The sequence below is a fragment of the Chiloscyllium punctatum genome, chromosome 49 (genome assembly GCF_047496795.1).
Source record: "Chiloscyllium punctatum isolate Juve2018m chromosome 49, sChiPun1.3, whole genome shotgun sequence".
In the NCBI taxonomy this organism is placed as follows: Eukaryota; Metazoa; Chordata; class Chondrichthyes; order Orectolobiformes; family Hemiscylliidae; genus Chiloscyllium; species Chiloscyllium punctatum.
In genome coordinates, this window is record NC_092787.1 from 4,882,050 (window position 1) to 4,901,216 (window position 19,167).

The window sequence follows — 19,167 nt, forward strand, 5'->3', positions numbered from 1 at the left end:
ATACTTATAAGAGAATTGGATAAAAGAAATATTTGGAAGGTTATGAGGATAAATCAGGGTAATAGAAATAAGGGCATAGTATTTTCAGAGAGTCGTCACGATATAGACTAATGCACAAAGCACTTACTGATTTTCTGAGCTGTACCGTATTTTTGAGTGAAATTGTAGAAATATGGAATGTGCTGCCTGAGAGGGTGGGGTTGGTAAGTATTCTTGTGGTGTTTAAGAAGCATCTGGATGAGCACTGAAACTGCCAGGGCATAGTCAACTATGGAACATGTGCAAGTAAATGGGATTAGCGTAATTTGGTATTTGTTTGGCAGCACGGTGGCTCAGTGGTTAGCACTGTTGCCTCACAGCGCCAGGGACCCAGGTTTGATTCCAGCCTCGGGCGACTGTCTGTGTGGAGTTTGCACATTCTCCCTATGTCTGCGTGGGTTTTTCTTTGGATGTTCCAGTTTCCTCCCACAATCCAAAGATGTACAGGTTAGGTGAATTGGCTATGCTAAATTGCCCATAGTGTTCAGGGATGTTTATGGTTAGGTGCATTAGTCAGGGGGAAAATTAGGATAATAGGGTAGGGGAATGGGTCTGGATGGTTTACGTTTCAGAGGGTTTGTGTGGACTTGTTGGGTCGAAGGGCCTGTTTCCACACTGTAGGGATTTTTGAAATAAACATGATGGGCTGAATGGCCCGTTGCTATGCTCTATGACTCATATCCCAATTGTTGCCTCCCCACTACTGACTCTTTTTCTCTGCCTTACTCTTGCACAACAGATATGTTTAAGCAGAGGAAAAATGAAAACAGGAATCCCACCCAGTCAAAGTAGTCTTTCCTGTTGTGGAAATGTCAACGATCGTTCACTGTTACAAATTGGTGACAAAAACGTGTGTTTTGCAGTGTTAGTACTTGGCATTGGGAAAGAAAGTTGCATCGTTAGTCATAATTCTTTACTGGAGAATTTTATACGGTAAGGCTATGGGGAATTGGACTAATGAGGTTGTGTTTTCATCATGAATTATATAGTACAGACAGATGAGCTGTGTGGTCCCCTTCTGTGCTGAAATGCAGTAGAAAATTACTACAACTGGTAAGGATTATTGCTTATGTAGTCAACAGCTATAATTTCAATATAAAGGATGGTTTGAAAAGCCACATCTCACTGAAATAGCTGGACATTTGATTCCCCTTAATTTCAGGTCGTCTGTGGAGAGCAATCAGAGTTAACATTTCAGGTCGAGTGACATTTCCTCAGAAGTTCTGAGGAAAGGTCACTGCACCCAAAGCATTAATTCTGATTTCTCTCCATGGGTGCTGCCAGATCTGTGAAGCTTTTCCAGCAATTTCTGTTTTTGTTTCTGATTTACAGCATTCGCAGTCCTTGCAGTTTTTATTTATAGTCCCACAAAGATAGCAAAGATCTTGTAACTACTTGAAACTGTCAGTCATCTGTGCATTCACAGCCCTCCGTATCCCAATGTGAAAATGGTAGATTGTAGAAGCTGGAAGCAGCACTGGTACAATAATGACATCCTTCAGAGTTATGTCAACAAATACCAAACGTTTTACACCGGGAGGCACAGCAGACGTTTTTTTCCCAAAATTTGAAGAGCAAGGTATTTGAATGACTTGACAGCTTAATAGCTTCACAAACCTTAGTCACATTTTATGCACATACATAGCTACTGTTAACAAATCCAAAGGGACTCTGAGCATTTTGAAAGCTAACTTTGACCTCTGCAAAGAGCTCCAGTAGATCTAGATCTCTTCCTCAAAATCATAAAACCAATAAATAATATTTCAGAATCTGGGAGGCTAAAACTGCTTCTGAGTGAGAGCAGCTGCACTTTACATAATGCTGCTATCTCCATAACTACATAACATATGCATTCCAGTTGCCCTATCCTTCATCCCATTGAAAATAGTGGCAGATGGATATGAAGGTGTGACTGGTGCCAGGCCTGTTTGGCTAAAGCAAGGATCTGTCGTATATCCACAAAGATCTAAGCCAAAAGTTCCTTGTTGTAGACCCTGTCTTGACTCTTTTCTCTATTAGCACAAGTGATATCTAAACTACTGAGGGTTTCCAAGTTTTTTTCAGTTTCCATACCTGAGTGCGTTGGAATGAACTTACGCTGTTTACTAAAGTAACAGAGCTCTTTTGCATTAATCCCAAAGTGAAAGGGAACTATTTTCGCCTTCATTAGTTGGGTGTTATTGGAAGGGCTATCACATTTATTGTACTTAAAAACTATTTAATCACATTAATGTGGGAAATGACAGAGTTAATACTCATTCAGGAAGAGGCTGACAGACATTCTTCTCCTTAACCATCCCAAAATTTTATGTATTGACATAGAAGTCAGTTTTCACACCTAATGACAGTCAAGGCCAGAAAGTGGTATTTTTCCATTAAAGTTGTTTTGCTCTTTGGCACTGATTTCCTCTCAGCAAAGACAATTAATATCACCATTTTCAGGAAGGAAATTGTGAGGAACTGTTCCTCTGTATGCATTATTATTATTACTAATAATAATAATAATAATGACCATAAACCAGAGCTGTAGGCCAGGAGTTAGTTTATAAAAATGTGTGAACTTCCTGATGGTTTGGTGATGCTTTGAAAATTATTTTAATTTATTATTTGGCTGGGAATGAGACAGTTTGCTTACATGTCTCTGGGCTCCCATTACCATGATAAACACTCTAACCTATTTCTCATATTGTGAGACCCTGCTATTCTCCATGACTCTTTGATATCTGTGTCAGTGCAGTGTGATTCACTAGTCTATCATGAATAATATGTGACACTTGTTATTACACACATTTAAAGCGTTGCTTTGTGGAATATCAATCAATCTGGGATGGGGTTTCTGACTTTAAGGCCCAATTGAGAAGTTTGATACTTGAAATCACACAGGTTAGATTCTTATCAAATTTCACATTTAATGCATTTATATAACCACAAACATAAAATCATCCACAAGCCAGTTCTATTAGGTAGATAGTAATAAAACACAGACATTTTTACTTTGCTTTCAATATTACTCTTGACGTACTTAAGCTTTGTATTAGCTTTTCTTAAATATAGCTGTCACAGAAATATGCATCTTCTAAGCAAGTGTCTAGTCTACTATTTCTAAATAAATAGTTATTTTTAATTATGGAATGTGACAAAAAAATCAATGTGATGACTCATGTACTGGGTTTGTTAATTATGTATTGTTAAGACAGAGACTTGAGGAGTGCACCATTGCTCTCATACCACTAAAAGTATGGGTCTCAATGTAAAACAAAAATACTTCAAATGATCAATTGAATAACAACGGGTTCAATTCCCGCCTCAAGTGACTAACTGTGTGGAGTTTGCACATTCTCCTCATGTCTGCATGGGTTTCCTCCGGGTGCTCTGGTATCCTCCCACAATCCAGAAATGTGCAGGTTAGGCGAATTGGCCATGCTAAATTGCCCGTAGTGTTAGGTGAAGAGGTAAATGTAGGGGAATGGGTCTGGGTGGGTTGCGCTTCGGCCGGTCGGTGTGGACTTGTTGGGCCGAAGGGCCTGTTTCCACACTGTAAGTAATCTAATCTAAACTCTTTCAGGTTTTAAATAACATAATCTATTAACGAGGTTTCTTAATGAACAGAATTATTGCTTTAAAATCAAAATGAAAGCGTATTCAATGAAGATGTATTAATTCCCTTCATGAAAGGCATTGAGCACAGAATCTTTAAATATTTTTAAGTTAGAGGCTAAGTTGGAGGAAAGCCTAGATAGAATAGGATAGACTACTGGTGAATCCTAATAGAGGTATAATGAGAGGTACTTTATGGCATCGCAATAATAGATACAAGTTACATTGACTAGTTCGGCATAATTACTGAAGCCTATCATGAGCCAGAGGTGAGCATTTATTTCCATTGTGCCCTTGTACAAGAATGTCTGATACTCCATCCATAGACTGTTTTTTGATGGAGCTCAATGCATTTTCAGTATTAACTCTTTCACAACCATTGCTTTATACAACAGGTGTGGCTAGTTTTGTGGACCGGATCACCATCCAATATAAAAATAAATTTAAATCAATATTAAAGGTCACAGGAGTTCTGATAGCATGATGTAACTTATGTCTGGATTGCCATAATTTTTTGTGCTTGTTCGGCTGTTTCCATTTGGAATATGTAGATAAAATTAATGGGAACAATTACTTTTAGGTTCAATTCTAGCCTTGGGTGATTGTGTAGAGTTCTTTGAGGAAGTGACTTGAAAAGTTGATGAGGGTCGAGCTGTGGATGTGGTGTACATGGACTTCAGCAAGGCATTTGATAAGGTACCCCATGGTAAGCTCATTCAAAAGGTCAGGAGGAATGGGATACAGGGGAACTTAGCTGTCTGGATACAGAATTGGCTGGCCAATAGAAGACAGCGAGTGGAAGGAAAATATTGTGCCTGGAAGTCAGTGGTGAGTGGTGTTCCACAGGGCTCTGTCCTTGGGCCTCTACTGTTTGGAATTTTTATTAATGACTTGGATGAGGGGATTGAAGGATGGGTCAGCAAGTTTGCAGAGGACACAAAGGTTGGAGGTGTCGTTGACAGTATAGAGGGCTGTTGTCGGCTGCAACGGGATATTGACAGGATGCAGAGAAGGGCTGAAAGGTGGCAGGTGGAGTTCAACCTGGATATATGTGAGGTGATGCATTTTGGAAGGTCGAATTTGAAAGGAGAACAGGATTAAGGATACGATTCTTGGCAGTGTGGAGGAACAGAGGGATCTTGGTGTGCAGGTACATAGATCCCTTAAAATGGCCACCCAAGTGGACAGGGTTGTTAAGACAGCATGTGGTGTTTTGGCTTTCATTAACAGGGGGGTTGAGTTTAAGAGTCGTGAGATCTTGTTGCAGCTCTATAAAACTTTGGTTAGACCGCACTTGGAATACTGCGTCCAGTTCTGGTCGCCCTATTATAGAAAAGTTGTGGATGCTTTGGAAAGGGTTCAGAGGAGGTTTACCAGGATGCTGCCTGGACTGGAGGGCTTATCTTATGAAGAGAGGTTGACTGAGCTCGGACCTTTTTCATTGGCGAAAAGGAGGAAGAGAGGGGACCTAATTGAGGTGTACAAGATAATGAGAGGCATAGATAGAGTTGATAGCCAGAGACTATTTCCCAGGGCAGAAATGGCTAACACGAGGGGTCATAGTTTTAAGCTGGTTGGAGGAAAGTATAGGGGGATGTCAGAGGTGGGTTCTTAACACAGAGAGTTGTGAGAACATGGAATGCATTGCCAGCAGCAGTTGTGGAAGCGAGGTCATTGGGGACATTTAAGAGATTGCTGGACATGCATATGGTCACAGAAATTTGACGGTACATACATGAGGATCAATGGTCGGCACAACATCGTGGGCTGAAGGGCCTGTTCTGTGCTGTACTGTTCTATGCTCTATGTTCTGTGTTCTATTGCACATTCTCCCCATGTCTGTATGCGTTTCCTCCCACAATCCAATGATGTGGATTGGCCATGCTAAATTGCCCATAATGTCCAGGAGTGTGAAGGTTAGCTGAAGTAGCAACAGGAAATGCAGGGTTACAGGGATAGGGTATGGAGGGTGGGAGTGGGTGGGGTGCAATTCAGAGGGTTGGTGTGGACCCAATGGGCCAATTGGTGTGCTTCCACACTGTAGGGATTCTATAATTCTATCATTTATGAATCCTGCAGTCTTGATTAGCATAGTTTCACTATTATTTAGTTTTTACTGAACAGTTTTGCTGGTTAATTCAACTGTAAACAGCGATATGTGCTTGGTTTGTTTTGCATTTGATTACTCCCCCCCCGCCCCCAGATAGAAGAAAATGTATCGCTGTGTATTGAGAATCCTGGTCATTCTGTTAACTATTTGTTGTGATTTAAAGCATTGATTATTTTCTCAACTAGGGGCATTGTTCTGAAAATATCAGCAAAGCAACTTGTCAGTTTAAAACTCCTGAAGAAATTAAAAAAACAAGAGATTTTCAAATAAATTCTTTAGATTCAGTGGCTCCCACTGCAGTAAACCATTCAAGGAAAGTTATTATTATTTAAGTTATTTATAAACTAAGTTATTAACTGTGTTTTTATATATATATATATTACTGTTTTGTGGGTAACTGAGTTCTACTGTGATTGTATCATATTACCATTTGATTGTTTGATTATTCAATGTTTAATGAAGCTAAACCATATCTTGATGTGATGCCTGACCACTTTTGAAGACTAGAGAATGTGTAGGATAATTACTGTAACCAAGAACCCTAATTGAATAAATATTGCTGTTTATTTACTGAAAGATTACTGAGCTCTCAAGGATAGACTGTTGAATGGGTGGAGAGTTTGCACTCTCTTGTGACAGAAGAAAACGTAGGTAAAATGACCAAGATGCAGAAGTTTGGCAAAATAAACTAAAACTGTAACTGGGCAAAAGTGAGGACTGCAGATGCTGGAGATCAGAGTCTAGATACAGCAGGTCAAGCAGCATCATCTAAAACTGTAACTGGCTCATTATTATCTGGTCTATCCAGCTCTGAGATTTTTCATTAAATATGGACTTAAATAATATTTACCATTAGACATTATTGAGGCACCTTATATAGCTAATACCACTTTGTTGATGGTCATCCTGATACCCTAAACTGTGGGAGTTGTTTACATCTCTCATTCTCTGCTCTTGAGGAGATCCCCAGAACGCAAAGTTCAAAAGCAAATACACAATATGTAAAACTTCAAAATATTTGAATTATTATTACACAAAAGTAGAGCTCATGAGACTGGGGGTAATGTATTAGCATAAATTAAGGATCGGTCAATGGACAGAATTAAATGAGTATTTTTGAGATTGGCAGGCAGTAATAAATCAGGTACCATAACATCTATTGACAATTGAGATCAATGAGTACAACGAGTATCATGTATCCAAGTTAAATGGAAATGTTAAAGGGATGTTATGAGTGTACAAAGTGGGCATGTACAGGTGAGGTCAGTTAGAGTTTAATGTGGAGAAATGTGAATTTATTCACCTTAGAATTAAAAATAGAAAAGCAAACATTTTTTTTAATGGTGAAAATCTGGGAAATGTCATTCAGAGGGATGTTTGTGGCCTTGACCTTGAATCACAGAAGGTTAAAGTACAGGTACAAAAAGGAATAGGAAAGTAAATGGTACATCAGCCAAAGTGATTTGGAGTTTGAATGAAGAGGTCTTATTGAAATGATGTAAGCTCTTGGTGAGACCACAACTAGAGTATGATGTCCAGTTTTGGTCTCTATCCAAGAAAAGACAGAGGGAAAGTAATATAGTTTTACAAGAACAATTTCTGTTGCGAGGGGATTGTCCTATATGAGATTGTGTAGACAGGGCTCATATTCCTTGAAGTTTGGAAGAGAGAGATAGAAATGGCTTGAAACATATGAAGCTTAAGAATTTTTATTGATGCTGGATAGATGTTTCTCTTTGGTGGGTTATCTTGAACTTGGCTCACAGTCTCAGAATAAGGAGTTGGCCATTTAGGTCTGCAATGAGGAAAGATTTATTCACAATCCTTTGGGCATCTTGAGAATTCTTTACTGCAGAGGGATGCAGATGTTCTGCTGTTGACTATATTCAAGACAGATGTCTGGTTATACAGACTGAAGTGAAATGGGGCTATATGGGAAGTGGAATGATCTAACCCATTGACTTACTTGAGCATTAACTCATGGTCCTGTGTGAGCTCTTACTACTCTGCTATCTACTAACAATAAGGTCGGAGGACTGAAGTCCCAGACTCCCAGGATAGCTCCTTTAAGTGTGGGCTGTTAGCAGTTGACGTGTAAGGGTCCGAAAAATCAATGTTACTATGTTTTCAGGCCTTTGATAGCTTAAAGTTCATGGAAACCATGATGTGGACAAGAGTTGGAAGATTAGTGCATTTTTAGTTTACATGAAGTGCTTTTATGATATTAAGAAATCGATAATGACATTTCAGTATTGCATCTATATTACACCTGGCCAGTCAGAATTCCAAACATAACTCAGGCTGAATATCCCACTCTATCAACAATGGAACACTACTGCCTGGTCACAAATTTTAAAGATAAATGAGAATAAAGAAAATGCATAAAATGAAATATCCTTTTGAATACAAATCTAATCATGAAGATGTGGGGCAGAATCTTCCCAGCTCCTGAACAATGTGGGCATTAGTAAATCAATTGGAAAATAAGGTAAGATCAGCAGAGCTGAGATTTTTGACATTGAGAAGAAAAGTTGTTCTGAACAAGATTTGAACAGCGAGGTGAGAATCTCACTAGTGAGCAATGAGAGACTTGCTTGCATTACTTTGCATTCAGGCTCAACTCAGTTACCTATTAGGTGAACGTGGGTACTGCAGGTGCTGGACATTAGAGTCAAGATTAGAGTGGTGCTGGAAAAACACAGCAAGTCAGGCAGCATCTGATGAGCAGGAAAATCGACATTTCAGGCAAAAGCCCTTCATCAGGAAATTCATGATGAAGAGCTTTTGCCTGAAACATCGAATTTCCTGCTCCTCGGTTACCTATTATCCCACCTGCCAGATAGAAACTAGTTAGTGACATTTCTGCCTCTCTGACATCTGCACACACTGTCTCTTTTTTTGACACAGTCTCTTTTAAAAATGAAGATTGCAATATGTTTACAGGACAGGTCGATAACGATAAACCATTTCCATTGGTCAGAGATTCTAGAACTAGGGGGTATAAGCATAACAATTGGGACCAGACTGTTCAGGAGCGATATTAGGAAATTCTTCCACATACAAAGGGTTGTAGAGATTGGGAACTCTCTTTCACAAACAGCAGTTGATGCTAGATTAATTGTTAATTTAAAATCTGAGATAGATAAATTTTTGTTAAGTAAAGGCATCAAAGGATATTGGCCAAAAGCAGGTATATGGAGTTAGGCCACAGATCAGCCATGATCTCTCTGAATGGTAAAACAGGCGCAAGGGACTGAATGGGCTACTCCTGTTCCTCGATTCCTATATTGTCCCATTTAATCCTGTGACTGATTTGTACTTTATTTGGCCTGTTTTAGAATATTTCCCCGTGGTTTCATTCTATACATATAATGCACAAACTTGTAAGTGCAGTGAGATGTTCTATTGATCCCCAGCTTTTTTTTTTAATTTTCCCAGCTGTTGGGAGAAGCACCTAAAATTTAGTCTTAAGATCTTTTCTGACACCTTTGTAAATAATTTTCAAGGAAAGAGCTAGATTTAGGAAACACTGTTGACTACAGTGTCTAGACTAGATTGTAACAGCTCATCCTGCATCACTACGATAAAAATGGAAATCTATTCAAATGGATAAGGGACAGCATTACAGCTGTACTGAGGGAGGATATTCTCGGAAATACATCCGGGGAAGTTATTTGGGTGGAACTGAGAAATAAGAAAGGGATGATCACCTTATTGGGATTGTATTACAGACCCCCCAATAGTCAGAGGGAAATTGAGAAACAAATTTGTAAGGAGATCTCAGTTATCTGTAAGAATAATAGGGTATTGGTAGAGAATTTTAACTTTCCAAACATAGAATGGGACTGCCACTGTGTTAAGGGTTTAGATGGAGAAGTATTTGTTAAGTGTGTACAAGAACATTTTCTGATTCAATATTAGATTAGATTACTTACAGTGTGGAAACAGGCCCTTCGGCCCAACAAGTCCACACCGCCCCGCCGAAGCACAACCCACCCATACCCCTACATCTACCCCTTACCTAACACTACGGGCAATTTAGCATGGCCAATTCACCTGACCTGCACATCTTTGGATTGTGGGAGGAAACCGGAGCACCCGGAGGAAACCCACGCAGACACGGGGAGAATGTGCAAACTCCACACAGTCAGTCGCCTGAGGCGGGAAACGAACCCGGGTCTCTGACGCTGTGAGGCAGCAATGCCAACCACTGTGCCACCGTGCCGCCCAATATGTGGATATACCTACTAGAGAAGGTGCAAAATTTGACCTACTCTTGGGAAATAAGGCAAGGGAGGTGACTGAAGTGTCAGTTGGGGAGCACTTTGGGCCCAGTGACCATAATTCTATTAGTTTTAAAATAGTGATGGAAAAGGATAGACCAAATCTAAAAGTTGAAGTTCTGAATTGGAGAAAGGCTAATTTTGACAGTATTAGGCAAGAACTTTGGGGGCAGATGTTCGCTGGTAAAGGCGCGGCTAGAAAACGGGAAGTTTTTAGAAATGAGATAACGAGAGACCAGAGACAGTATATTCCTGTCAGGGTGAAAGGAAAGGCTGGTATCTATAGGGAATGCTGGATGACTAAAGAAATTGAGGGTTTGGTTAAGAAAAAAAAGGAAGCATATGTAAGGTACAGACAGGATAGATCAAGTGAATCCTTAGAAGAGCATAAAGAGGGAAATCAGGAGGCCAAAAAGGGGACATGAGATAGCTTTGGTAAGTAGAATTAAGGAGAATTCAAAAGGTTTTTACAAATACATTAATGACAAAAGGGTAACTAGGGAGAGAATAGGGCCCCTCAAAGATCAGCAAGGCAGCCTTTGTGTGGAACTGCAGAAAATGGGGGAGAGACTAAATGAGTATTTTGCATCAGTGTTTACTGTGGAAAAGGATATGGAAGATATAGACTGTAGGGAAATAGATGGTGACATCTTGCAAAATGTCCAGATTACAGAGGAGGAAGTGCTGGATGTCTTGAAATGGTTAAAGGTGGATAAATCCCCAGGACCTGATCAGGTGTACCCCAGAACTCTGTGGAAAGCTAGAGAAGTGATTGCTGGGCCTCTTGCTGAGATATTTGTATCATTGATAGTCACAGGTGAGGTGCCAGAAGAATCGAGATTGGCTAACATGGTGCCACTGTTTAAGAAGGGCAGTAAAGACAAACCAGGGAACTATAGACCAGTGAGCCTGACATTGTTGGTGGGCAAGTTGTTGGAGGGAATCCTGAGGGACAGGATGTACATGTATTTGGAAAGGCAAGGACTGATTTGGGACAGTCAACATGACTTTGTGCGTGGGAAATGCTGTCTCACAAACTTGATTGAGTTTTGTGAAGAAGTAACAAAGAGGATTCGTGAGGGCAAGTCGTGATCTATATGGACTTCAGTAAGGCGTTCGACAGGGATCCCCGTGGGAGACTGGTGAGCAAGGTTAGATCTCATGGAATACAGGGACAGCCAGCCATTTGGATACAGAACTGGTTAAATGTAGAAGACAGAGGGTGGTGGTGGTGGAGGGTTGTTTTTCAGACTGGAGGCCTGTGACAGTGGAGTGCCACAAGGATCAGTGCTGGGTCCACTACTTTTCGTTATTTATATAAATGATTTGATTAGATTCCCTACAGTGTGGAAACAGGCCCTTTGGCCCAACCAGTCCACACCGACCCTCCGAAGAGTAACCCACCCAGACCCATTTCCCTCTGACTAATGCACTTAACACCATGGGCAATTTAGCATGTCCAGTTCACCTAACCTGCACACCTTTGGACTGTTGGAGGAAACCCACGCAGACACAGGGAGAAAGTGCAAACTCCACACATACAGTTGCCCAAGGCTGGAATTGAACCTGGGACACTGGTGCTGTGAGGCAGCAGTGCTAACCACTGAGCCACCATGCTGCCAAATCATTTAAAGATCAAAATCTCACTATTTAAACTTCAAATGTCATCTACACATTGTTCTTTAAACTATGCAGCCCACCATAAACATTGTAATTAAGAGAGGCTATCTGCACAACAGAGAAGCTTATTTCATTTTCTGATCTGCCACTAATTCAGAATTGTTTGGAAATAGCTTAGTTTGGGAAGAAGAACAGCCATTTGGTGAAGATTCCAGAATGGCTAAAGTCCAAGTATATTCCCAGAACTGTCTAAATTTGCCTCCCCATTAAAATGTCGACTCCAAGACAAATTGTTGGAAGTTAAGGCATTGATATAGTTTACATTAAGATTGAAAATATGATTTTAAATGTCTGGAACTATCCCTCTGCACTTTTTAAAAAATTTCATCATGGAAAGTGGGCAATGCTGGCTGGGCCAATGTTAATGCCTATCCAGAGATGCCCAAGATGGTGTTGGTGGTGTGCTGCCTTGTTTAACCACTGCAATCCACTTTGTTCTACAAAGGAAAGCTCTCGGAACTTCGGCTCAAGAAGGCTGATGATACTTTTGTACCAAAATAAATATGGAAATTTTGTAAGCAGGATACATATTGTTTTAAATAATAACATCTCCTTTATCAGATGTATGAGGAGGAGAATAGAATGCAAGAATAATTTCTCACCACGTCCTCAGCCAAGTACTTTAAGACTCCATAAAAAGAATTGCACTCAATCAAATTAAGCCTGCCATTAAAAGTACAAAATTAATTTCAATCTATTTTACTAAATGTTAATTGTCATTCATATTACATTGCAGAGAAGGACAAAAGCAGAATACGTAAAACTTTGAGAATCATGTATTTACCTTAAACGATCTGGCTTTGGTTTCCTTAAAATCTTCTTCTAACATAACATCTGCACATACTACAGAATTAAATAAGACTATACATTCATGAGAACTCATTTGTTTCAAGTGGATTTCTCCTTAGAAACGGATTTGAGCTTTCAAAGCGGTTATCGAAAGGGAAAATCACCACATTAATAACTGAATATTTGAGCAAGTTGAGGCTGAGCAGAAAGAAATTTCACACGACAAGGCACATCATGCAGAGAAATCCAAATTCGGGCTCTTTCAAGAACAATACATTGCCCTTCGAGGCAATTCTCAGCAAAATGTAATTTCAAATTGGTGGATCTCAATGTTTTCATCGAGAGGTAGTGCAGTTAATGGCCCAAGCAAAGTTAACAAAGAGGTTTTGAGTTATCCATTAATTGCAGTCCACTGCAGATGTATCAGCTAGTAGCATCAGTAAGCTTAAAACCAAATCTTGAAATATTAGTTTAATCCAAATTAAAAATCAGAAGATGAACAAAGACAAAGACAATGCTGGTCGTATTTTTGGCCAGCTGTTTAAATGTTAAGTCCTCTCTCCAATGGTAGTCAACACTGGGTCATCTTGAATCTTCATCCGAAAAGCAATATCGTTGAAAATCAGTTGCGGGCATTGTAGGCTGAGCTAGTATTTATTGCCCATCCTCAATTGCTGTTGATGATATAATGAAATGCCTTATTGAACCACTATAGTCCCATATCCACCGTGCTGCTAGAGAGTTCCAGTGATGTGTTCTAGTGAGCATAAGAGATAAGTTTGCATAAGACACCAAAATTGGATGCGTAGTGTACAGCGAAGAAGGTTACCTCAGATTACAACAGGATCTTGATCAGATGGACCAATAGGCTGAGAAGTGGCAGATAGAGTTTAATTTAGATAAATGTGAGATGCTGCATTTTGGGAAAGCAAATCTTAGCAGGACTTAGACATTTAATGGCAAGGTCCTAGGGAGTGTTGCTGAACAAAGAGACCTTGGAGTGCAGGTTTATAGTGCCTTGAAAGATGTGTTGCAGGTAGATAGGATAGTGAAGAAGGCGTTTGGTATGTTTTCCTTTATTGGTCAGAGTATTGAGTACAGGAGTTGGGAGGTCATGTTGCGGCTGTACAGGACATTGGTTAGGACACTGTTGGAATATTGTGTGCAATTCTGGTCTCCTTCCTATTGGAAGGATATTGTGAAACATGAAAGAGTTCAGAAAAGATTGACAAGGATGTTGCCAGGGTTGGAGGATTTGAGCTATAGGGAGAGGTTGAATAGGCTGGGCCTGTTTTCCCTGGAGTGTTGGAGCATGAGGGGTGACTTTATAGAGATTTATAAAATGATGAGGCGCATGGATATGATAAATAGACGAAGTCTCTTCCCTTGGGTGGGGGAGTCCAGAACTAGAGGGCATAGGTTTAGGGTGAGAGGGGAAAGATATAAAAGAGACCCAAGGGGCGACTTTTTCACGCTGAGGGTGGTACGTATATAGAATGAGATGCCAGAGGATGAGGTGGAGGCTAGTACAATTGCAACATTTAAAAGGCATTTGGATGGGTATATGAATAGGAAGGGTTTGGAGGGATATGGGCCAGGTGCTGGCAGGTGGGACTAGATTGGGGTGGGATATCTGGTCGGCATGGACGAGTTGGACCGAAGGGTCTGTTTCCGTGCTGTACATCTCTATGACTCTGTGACTGTAGACAGATTACATCAAAATATGTAATATGGAAATCATTTGGGATTTTCAAAAGACTTTATTGTTTCTAATGTTAAGAAAATCAATCACATAAGCCCCATTGATTCCTAATCAAAATTTGAAACTTTTTAAAAAATTAATTCATAGGTTGTGGGCGTCACTGGCATTTATTACATTGACAAAAGGACAATTAATAGTCAACATTGCAGTGGGTCTGGAGTCACATGTAGAGCAGGCTAAGTTATGATTTCCTTCCGTGTAGGACATTAGTGAACGAGATAGATTTTTGTGACAATCAGTAGTGGTTGTCGAATTGCCATTGGGCTAACCTTTTATTCTAAATTTATATTGCGGGCAAGTGATGGCCTAGTGGTATTATTGTTGGACTATTAATCCAGAGACCCAGGTAATATGCTGGGGCCTGGCTTTGAATCCTGTTACAGCAAATGGTGGAATTAGAATTCAATACAAAACAATTCTGGGATTAATTTTACCATCTGCCATAGTGGTAGCTGAACCTCTGCCTCCAGACCATGATTCTATTAGTACAGTGACATTAACATTACACCCCTGCCTCCCACAAAGAGGTGCTATAATTATAACAGCCCTCTCCAGCAGGAATACACAGATGGATGGAACTGAGATGACAGGACATTGCAGGTCCCTGGTCAGAAGGGAAGAGTCTCCTCCTAAGTCTATTGTTCTTTTGTCTTTAATTACACTATGATCTGTGGACTCTTTTCAACCTTACTCACCTCATTTTCTGGATCCCAAGAACTTTCAAGATTTGATTTGCAAATTTTCTACTGACTGAAATCCTACAATTCTAGATGAATGTTTACTCAAATCTTGCCATGTGAAAACCGGACTTGTCAAGAAACTGGCCTATCCGTAGGAAATCCTGAAACGTTCATTTTAAATTGGTGAATAAGACAATGCTGAAATTTTACAACATTTTATGAAAAGAAAATTTGCATTTACATTACAGATTTCACAAATCGAGTGTGTCTCAATGATCAACAGACAATGAAATATATTTGCAAATGCAGCCAGTTTGTTCACATCAGGTGCCCAAAACAGCAGTGTGACACTGATTAGGTGATCAGTTTGACTGAGATTGATTGAGGGATAAATGTTAGTCTGGATATCCGGGAGAATTCCCCCACTCCTCTTTGAATCCTTGATGTCCATGTGAAAGGTCATGTGGGATCTCAGTTCCACACCTTTAGTTGAATGATTCCACCTCCAACTGTGTAACATTCCCTCAGTACTGCATGGGTGTGCCTTCTGAGATTGTGTTCAGCTTTTGGTGGGGGCTCTAAACCTACAAACTTCAGAATCAGAGATGTGAGTGCTACCACTGAACCAACCCTTTTCTGGTTTTCTATAATTTTAATGTCAAAACTCTACTTGGTATACTTGCTCTTGTTTAATGTCTGTGGCTTCTATCATGGGTTACGGTAGAACCTGAATACATATGGTTCTGTTGCTGAATTGATTCTCTTTCTTTTGGCAGGGGAGGAACAACACCAAAGGAGTCCTCTACATATTTTGCTTTAGAAAAGCATGATATTCCTGTTGTGGTGGGCGTCACAATTTCCCTTACAATGATTTTTAGTACAATGTGCGTCTATTCTGTAAGGCAGAAGAAAAACGAGAGCAAGGAGACACAACGACACTGTAAGTGCTGAACTGTTTGCTTAAGCAAACTGCTTCACTTGAGGAATGTAGCCTTTTGAGCAGTGAGCTGACAGAATGCATGCATGGACTATCTGGGGTGAAGACTATGGGCTTTATCTATTTGAGGCCAGTGGGCTGCCCTCTCCAAACAGGTATCCAAAGACAGCTCACTTGCTTTAGACTGGCACAATATCCGGTGGGAATAAAATCAATCACTAGAAGTTTGGAAGGTTTCTTGCTGGATGGAAATAGCCTAAAGTATTTGTGTGGGGTGAGAGACAATTAAACATTTTAAGTTGTCCACTTTTGGCTCCACAGCTTTCTCCAAGTAGACTACAGAATCCCTTCTGGGTCCCAACTGCACAACAGGAACTGAATTAACATAAATTCATTGGGTTACTGCAGTAGAATGAAAAAGAGCACAATGCTTAGGTGACTCTGATTTTGCACTTGTGGAGTGAGTAAAGTTCTCCATTACTGAAGACCTGTTTTGAACCTTATTGAACTGCTGAAAACTTAAATGTTTGACCCTTTGTCACAATTAATTAAGATTGTTAAAGCATCTTTGATCTTTCAGAGAGGATGTTAAACTCTGCTTTTGCCCAAATGTGAAGATCCTGCTTGAAGGACGGTAGATATATTTCTGAGCTGTCCTGGTTTTGGTGATTATTTAACTAACTGGTCACTTCAGGAGTGCTTTCTTTACCTGAATAGCAAGTATTTGGTCACGATCTGGCAAGGATCTATGTAACATATACTTTTCCACAGCTATTTGCAAAAATCAATGCTTAAATATGCACACATAGAGTCATAGAGATGTACAGCATGGAAACAGACCCTTTGGTCCAACCTGTCCATGCCAACCAGATATCCCAACCCAATCCAGTCCCACCTGCCAGCACCAGGCCCATATTCCTCCAAACCCTTCCTATTCATATACCCATCCAAATGCCTCTTAAATGTTGCAATTGTACCAACCTCCACCCCTTCCTCTGCCAGCTCATTCCATACATGTACCACCCTCAGTGTGAAAAAAGTTGCCCCTTAGGTCTCTTTTACATCTTTCCCCTCTCACCCTAAACCTATGCCCTCTAGTTCTGGACTCCCCGACCTCAGGGAAAAGACTTTGTCTATTTACCCTATCCATGCCCCTCATAATTTTGTAAACCTCTATAAGGTCACCCCTCAGCCTCCGATGTTGCAGGGAAAACAGGCCCAGCCAGTTCAGCCTCTCTCTATAGCTCAAATCTTCCAACCCTGGCAACATCCTTGTGAATGTTTTCTGAACCCCTTTCAAGCTTCACAACATCTTTCCGATAGGAAGGAGACCAGAATTCCATGCAATATTCCAACAGTCTCCTAACCAATGACCTGTACAGCTGCAACATGATCTCCCAACTCTTGTATTCAATACTCTGACCAATAAAAGAAAGTATACCAAATGCATTCTTCACTATCCTATCTACCTGCAACTCCACTTTCAAGGAGCTGTGAACCTGCACTCCAAGGTCTCTTTGTTCAGCAACACTCCCTCGGACCTTACTATTAAGTGTATAAGTCCTGCTAATGATTACAGTTTTAAAAACAAGAGAAAGAATAGTATTTAATAAATCTTGCTGTTGATTTAATTAAATAAATTAGACATCCCTAAAGCATTGAAGCTAATGAAGTCATGTTGACGTGTAGCCACAGTTGAATTGGAGGTTGGAATGTGAAATCCCTTGCCAAAATTAATTGAAAACACAATAATAAATTGGTATCAAAGCAAACGATTTGGGGAAATTCATTTATTACTTTAATTTGTGCTGATTGCTCCACCACATCTACACTAAGGAGGGATATGACAGATTTATGTCCATATGGATCAATTCCAGAAATCAGCCGATACTGTTCTGAAATTCCATTTGACAACTGCATCCTTCTGATTCCTTTCAGTGCTGTGTAACTCCAGAATGTCATGCCAGAACAGAGATCGCTTTGAGATGCAAACACACGAAAACAGGTACAGCAGTACATTTAAAAACAATAAGATGTGAAAACTACTAAGGCAACATATTCTTGAGATATAGAAGCAATAGTTATAGATGTCTCTGCACAGTGAAGTCATAAATTGTTCTGGATTCTTTCAAGACCAGTCCCTGACATTGAACTGTTCATTCAGAATCAGAAACCAGGGATGGGTTTAAGAATGAATGTTCTTTCAAGATTTGGAGATGTCGGTGTTGGACTAGGGTGTACAAAGTTAAAAATCACACAACACCAGGTTATAGTTCAACAGGTTTAATTGGAAGCACTAGCTTTCGAAGTGCTGCTCCTTCGTCAGGTGGTTGTGGAGGACACAATTGTAAGGCACAGAATTTATAGCAAAAGTTTATAGTGTTATGTAACTGAAATTATACATTGAAAAATACCTTGATTGTTAAGTCTCTCATCTCTTAGAATGACCATGTTAGTTTCACTTCTTTCATATGTAAATCACAAAACATTTTTTAAAAGTTACATTCTCAGGTTAACTTTAACAATTGGTGTCAGCCCAGATAATGTGTTGAAGGTGTTAGCCCCTTGAGTGCTGCTGTCTGTGCCATAATGTTCAGACTGACCTCCTCAGGAGACAGACATGTGCTGCAACCGACAGGGTTGTCCAGTACTTCATTGTCCACTACATGTGCTTCATTGTCCAGTACTTACCAGGAGCTGAAAAACTATGCCATGTTCTTTGCGGTCTGAAACACATTGTCAATGAGGATGAGCACCTCGCCAAGACCTTCCCCACATCTTCACTGCTTGCCTTTAAACAACCGCCAAACTTTAAACGGATCATTGTTCATAGCAAACTGCCCAGCTTTCAGGACAACTCCATACAATCCTTTCACAGTAGGCACTGCAAGACGTGTCAGAGTGTGGACATATCCCCATTATGCGTGGGGATACCTCCCACCATGTACGTGGCAGGTACTTATGTGACTCATCCAACGTTGTCTATCTCATACGCTGCAGGCAAGGATGCCCGGAGGCATGGTACATTGGGGAAACCAAGCTGAGGCTACAGCAACGGATGATTGGGCACCGCATAACAATCAACACACAGGAGTGTTCCTTCCCAGTTGGAGAACACTTCAGCTGTTCAGGACATTTGACCTTGGACCTTTGGGTGATCATCCTCCAAGGCGGACTTCGGGACAGGCAGCAGTGAAAAGTGGCCGAGCAAAGGCTGTTAGCTAAGTTCGGTATCAATAGAGAGGGCCTCAACCGGGACTTTGGGTTCATGTCACACTACAGGTGACCAC

At 40.4% G+C, this 19,167-nt stretch overlaps 1 protein-coding gene across 1 annotated transcript in view; it reads left to right on the forward strand.

Annotated features, from left to right (window-relative positions):
- Window positions 1–19,167, forward strand: part of LOC140469537 (uncharacterized) — a 107,119-nt gene that overhangs the window by 74,329 nt on the left and 13,623 nt on the right. Inside the window, exons 12-13 of the mRNA XM_072566144.1 lie at window positions 15,717–15,880; window positions 17,816–17,882. Of these exons, the coding sequence (XP_072422245.1) occupies window positions 15,717–15,880; window positions 17,816–17,882 (231 nt within the window). The remainder of the gene's footprint in view (window positions 1–15,716; window positions 15,881–17,815; window positions 17,883–19,167) is intronic.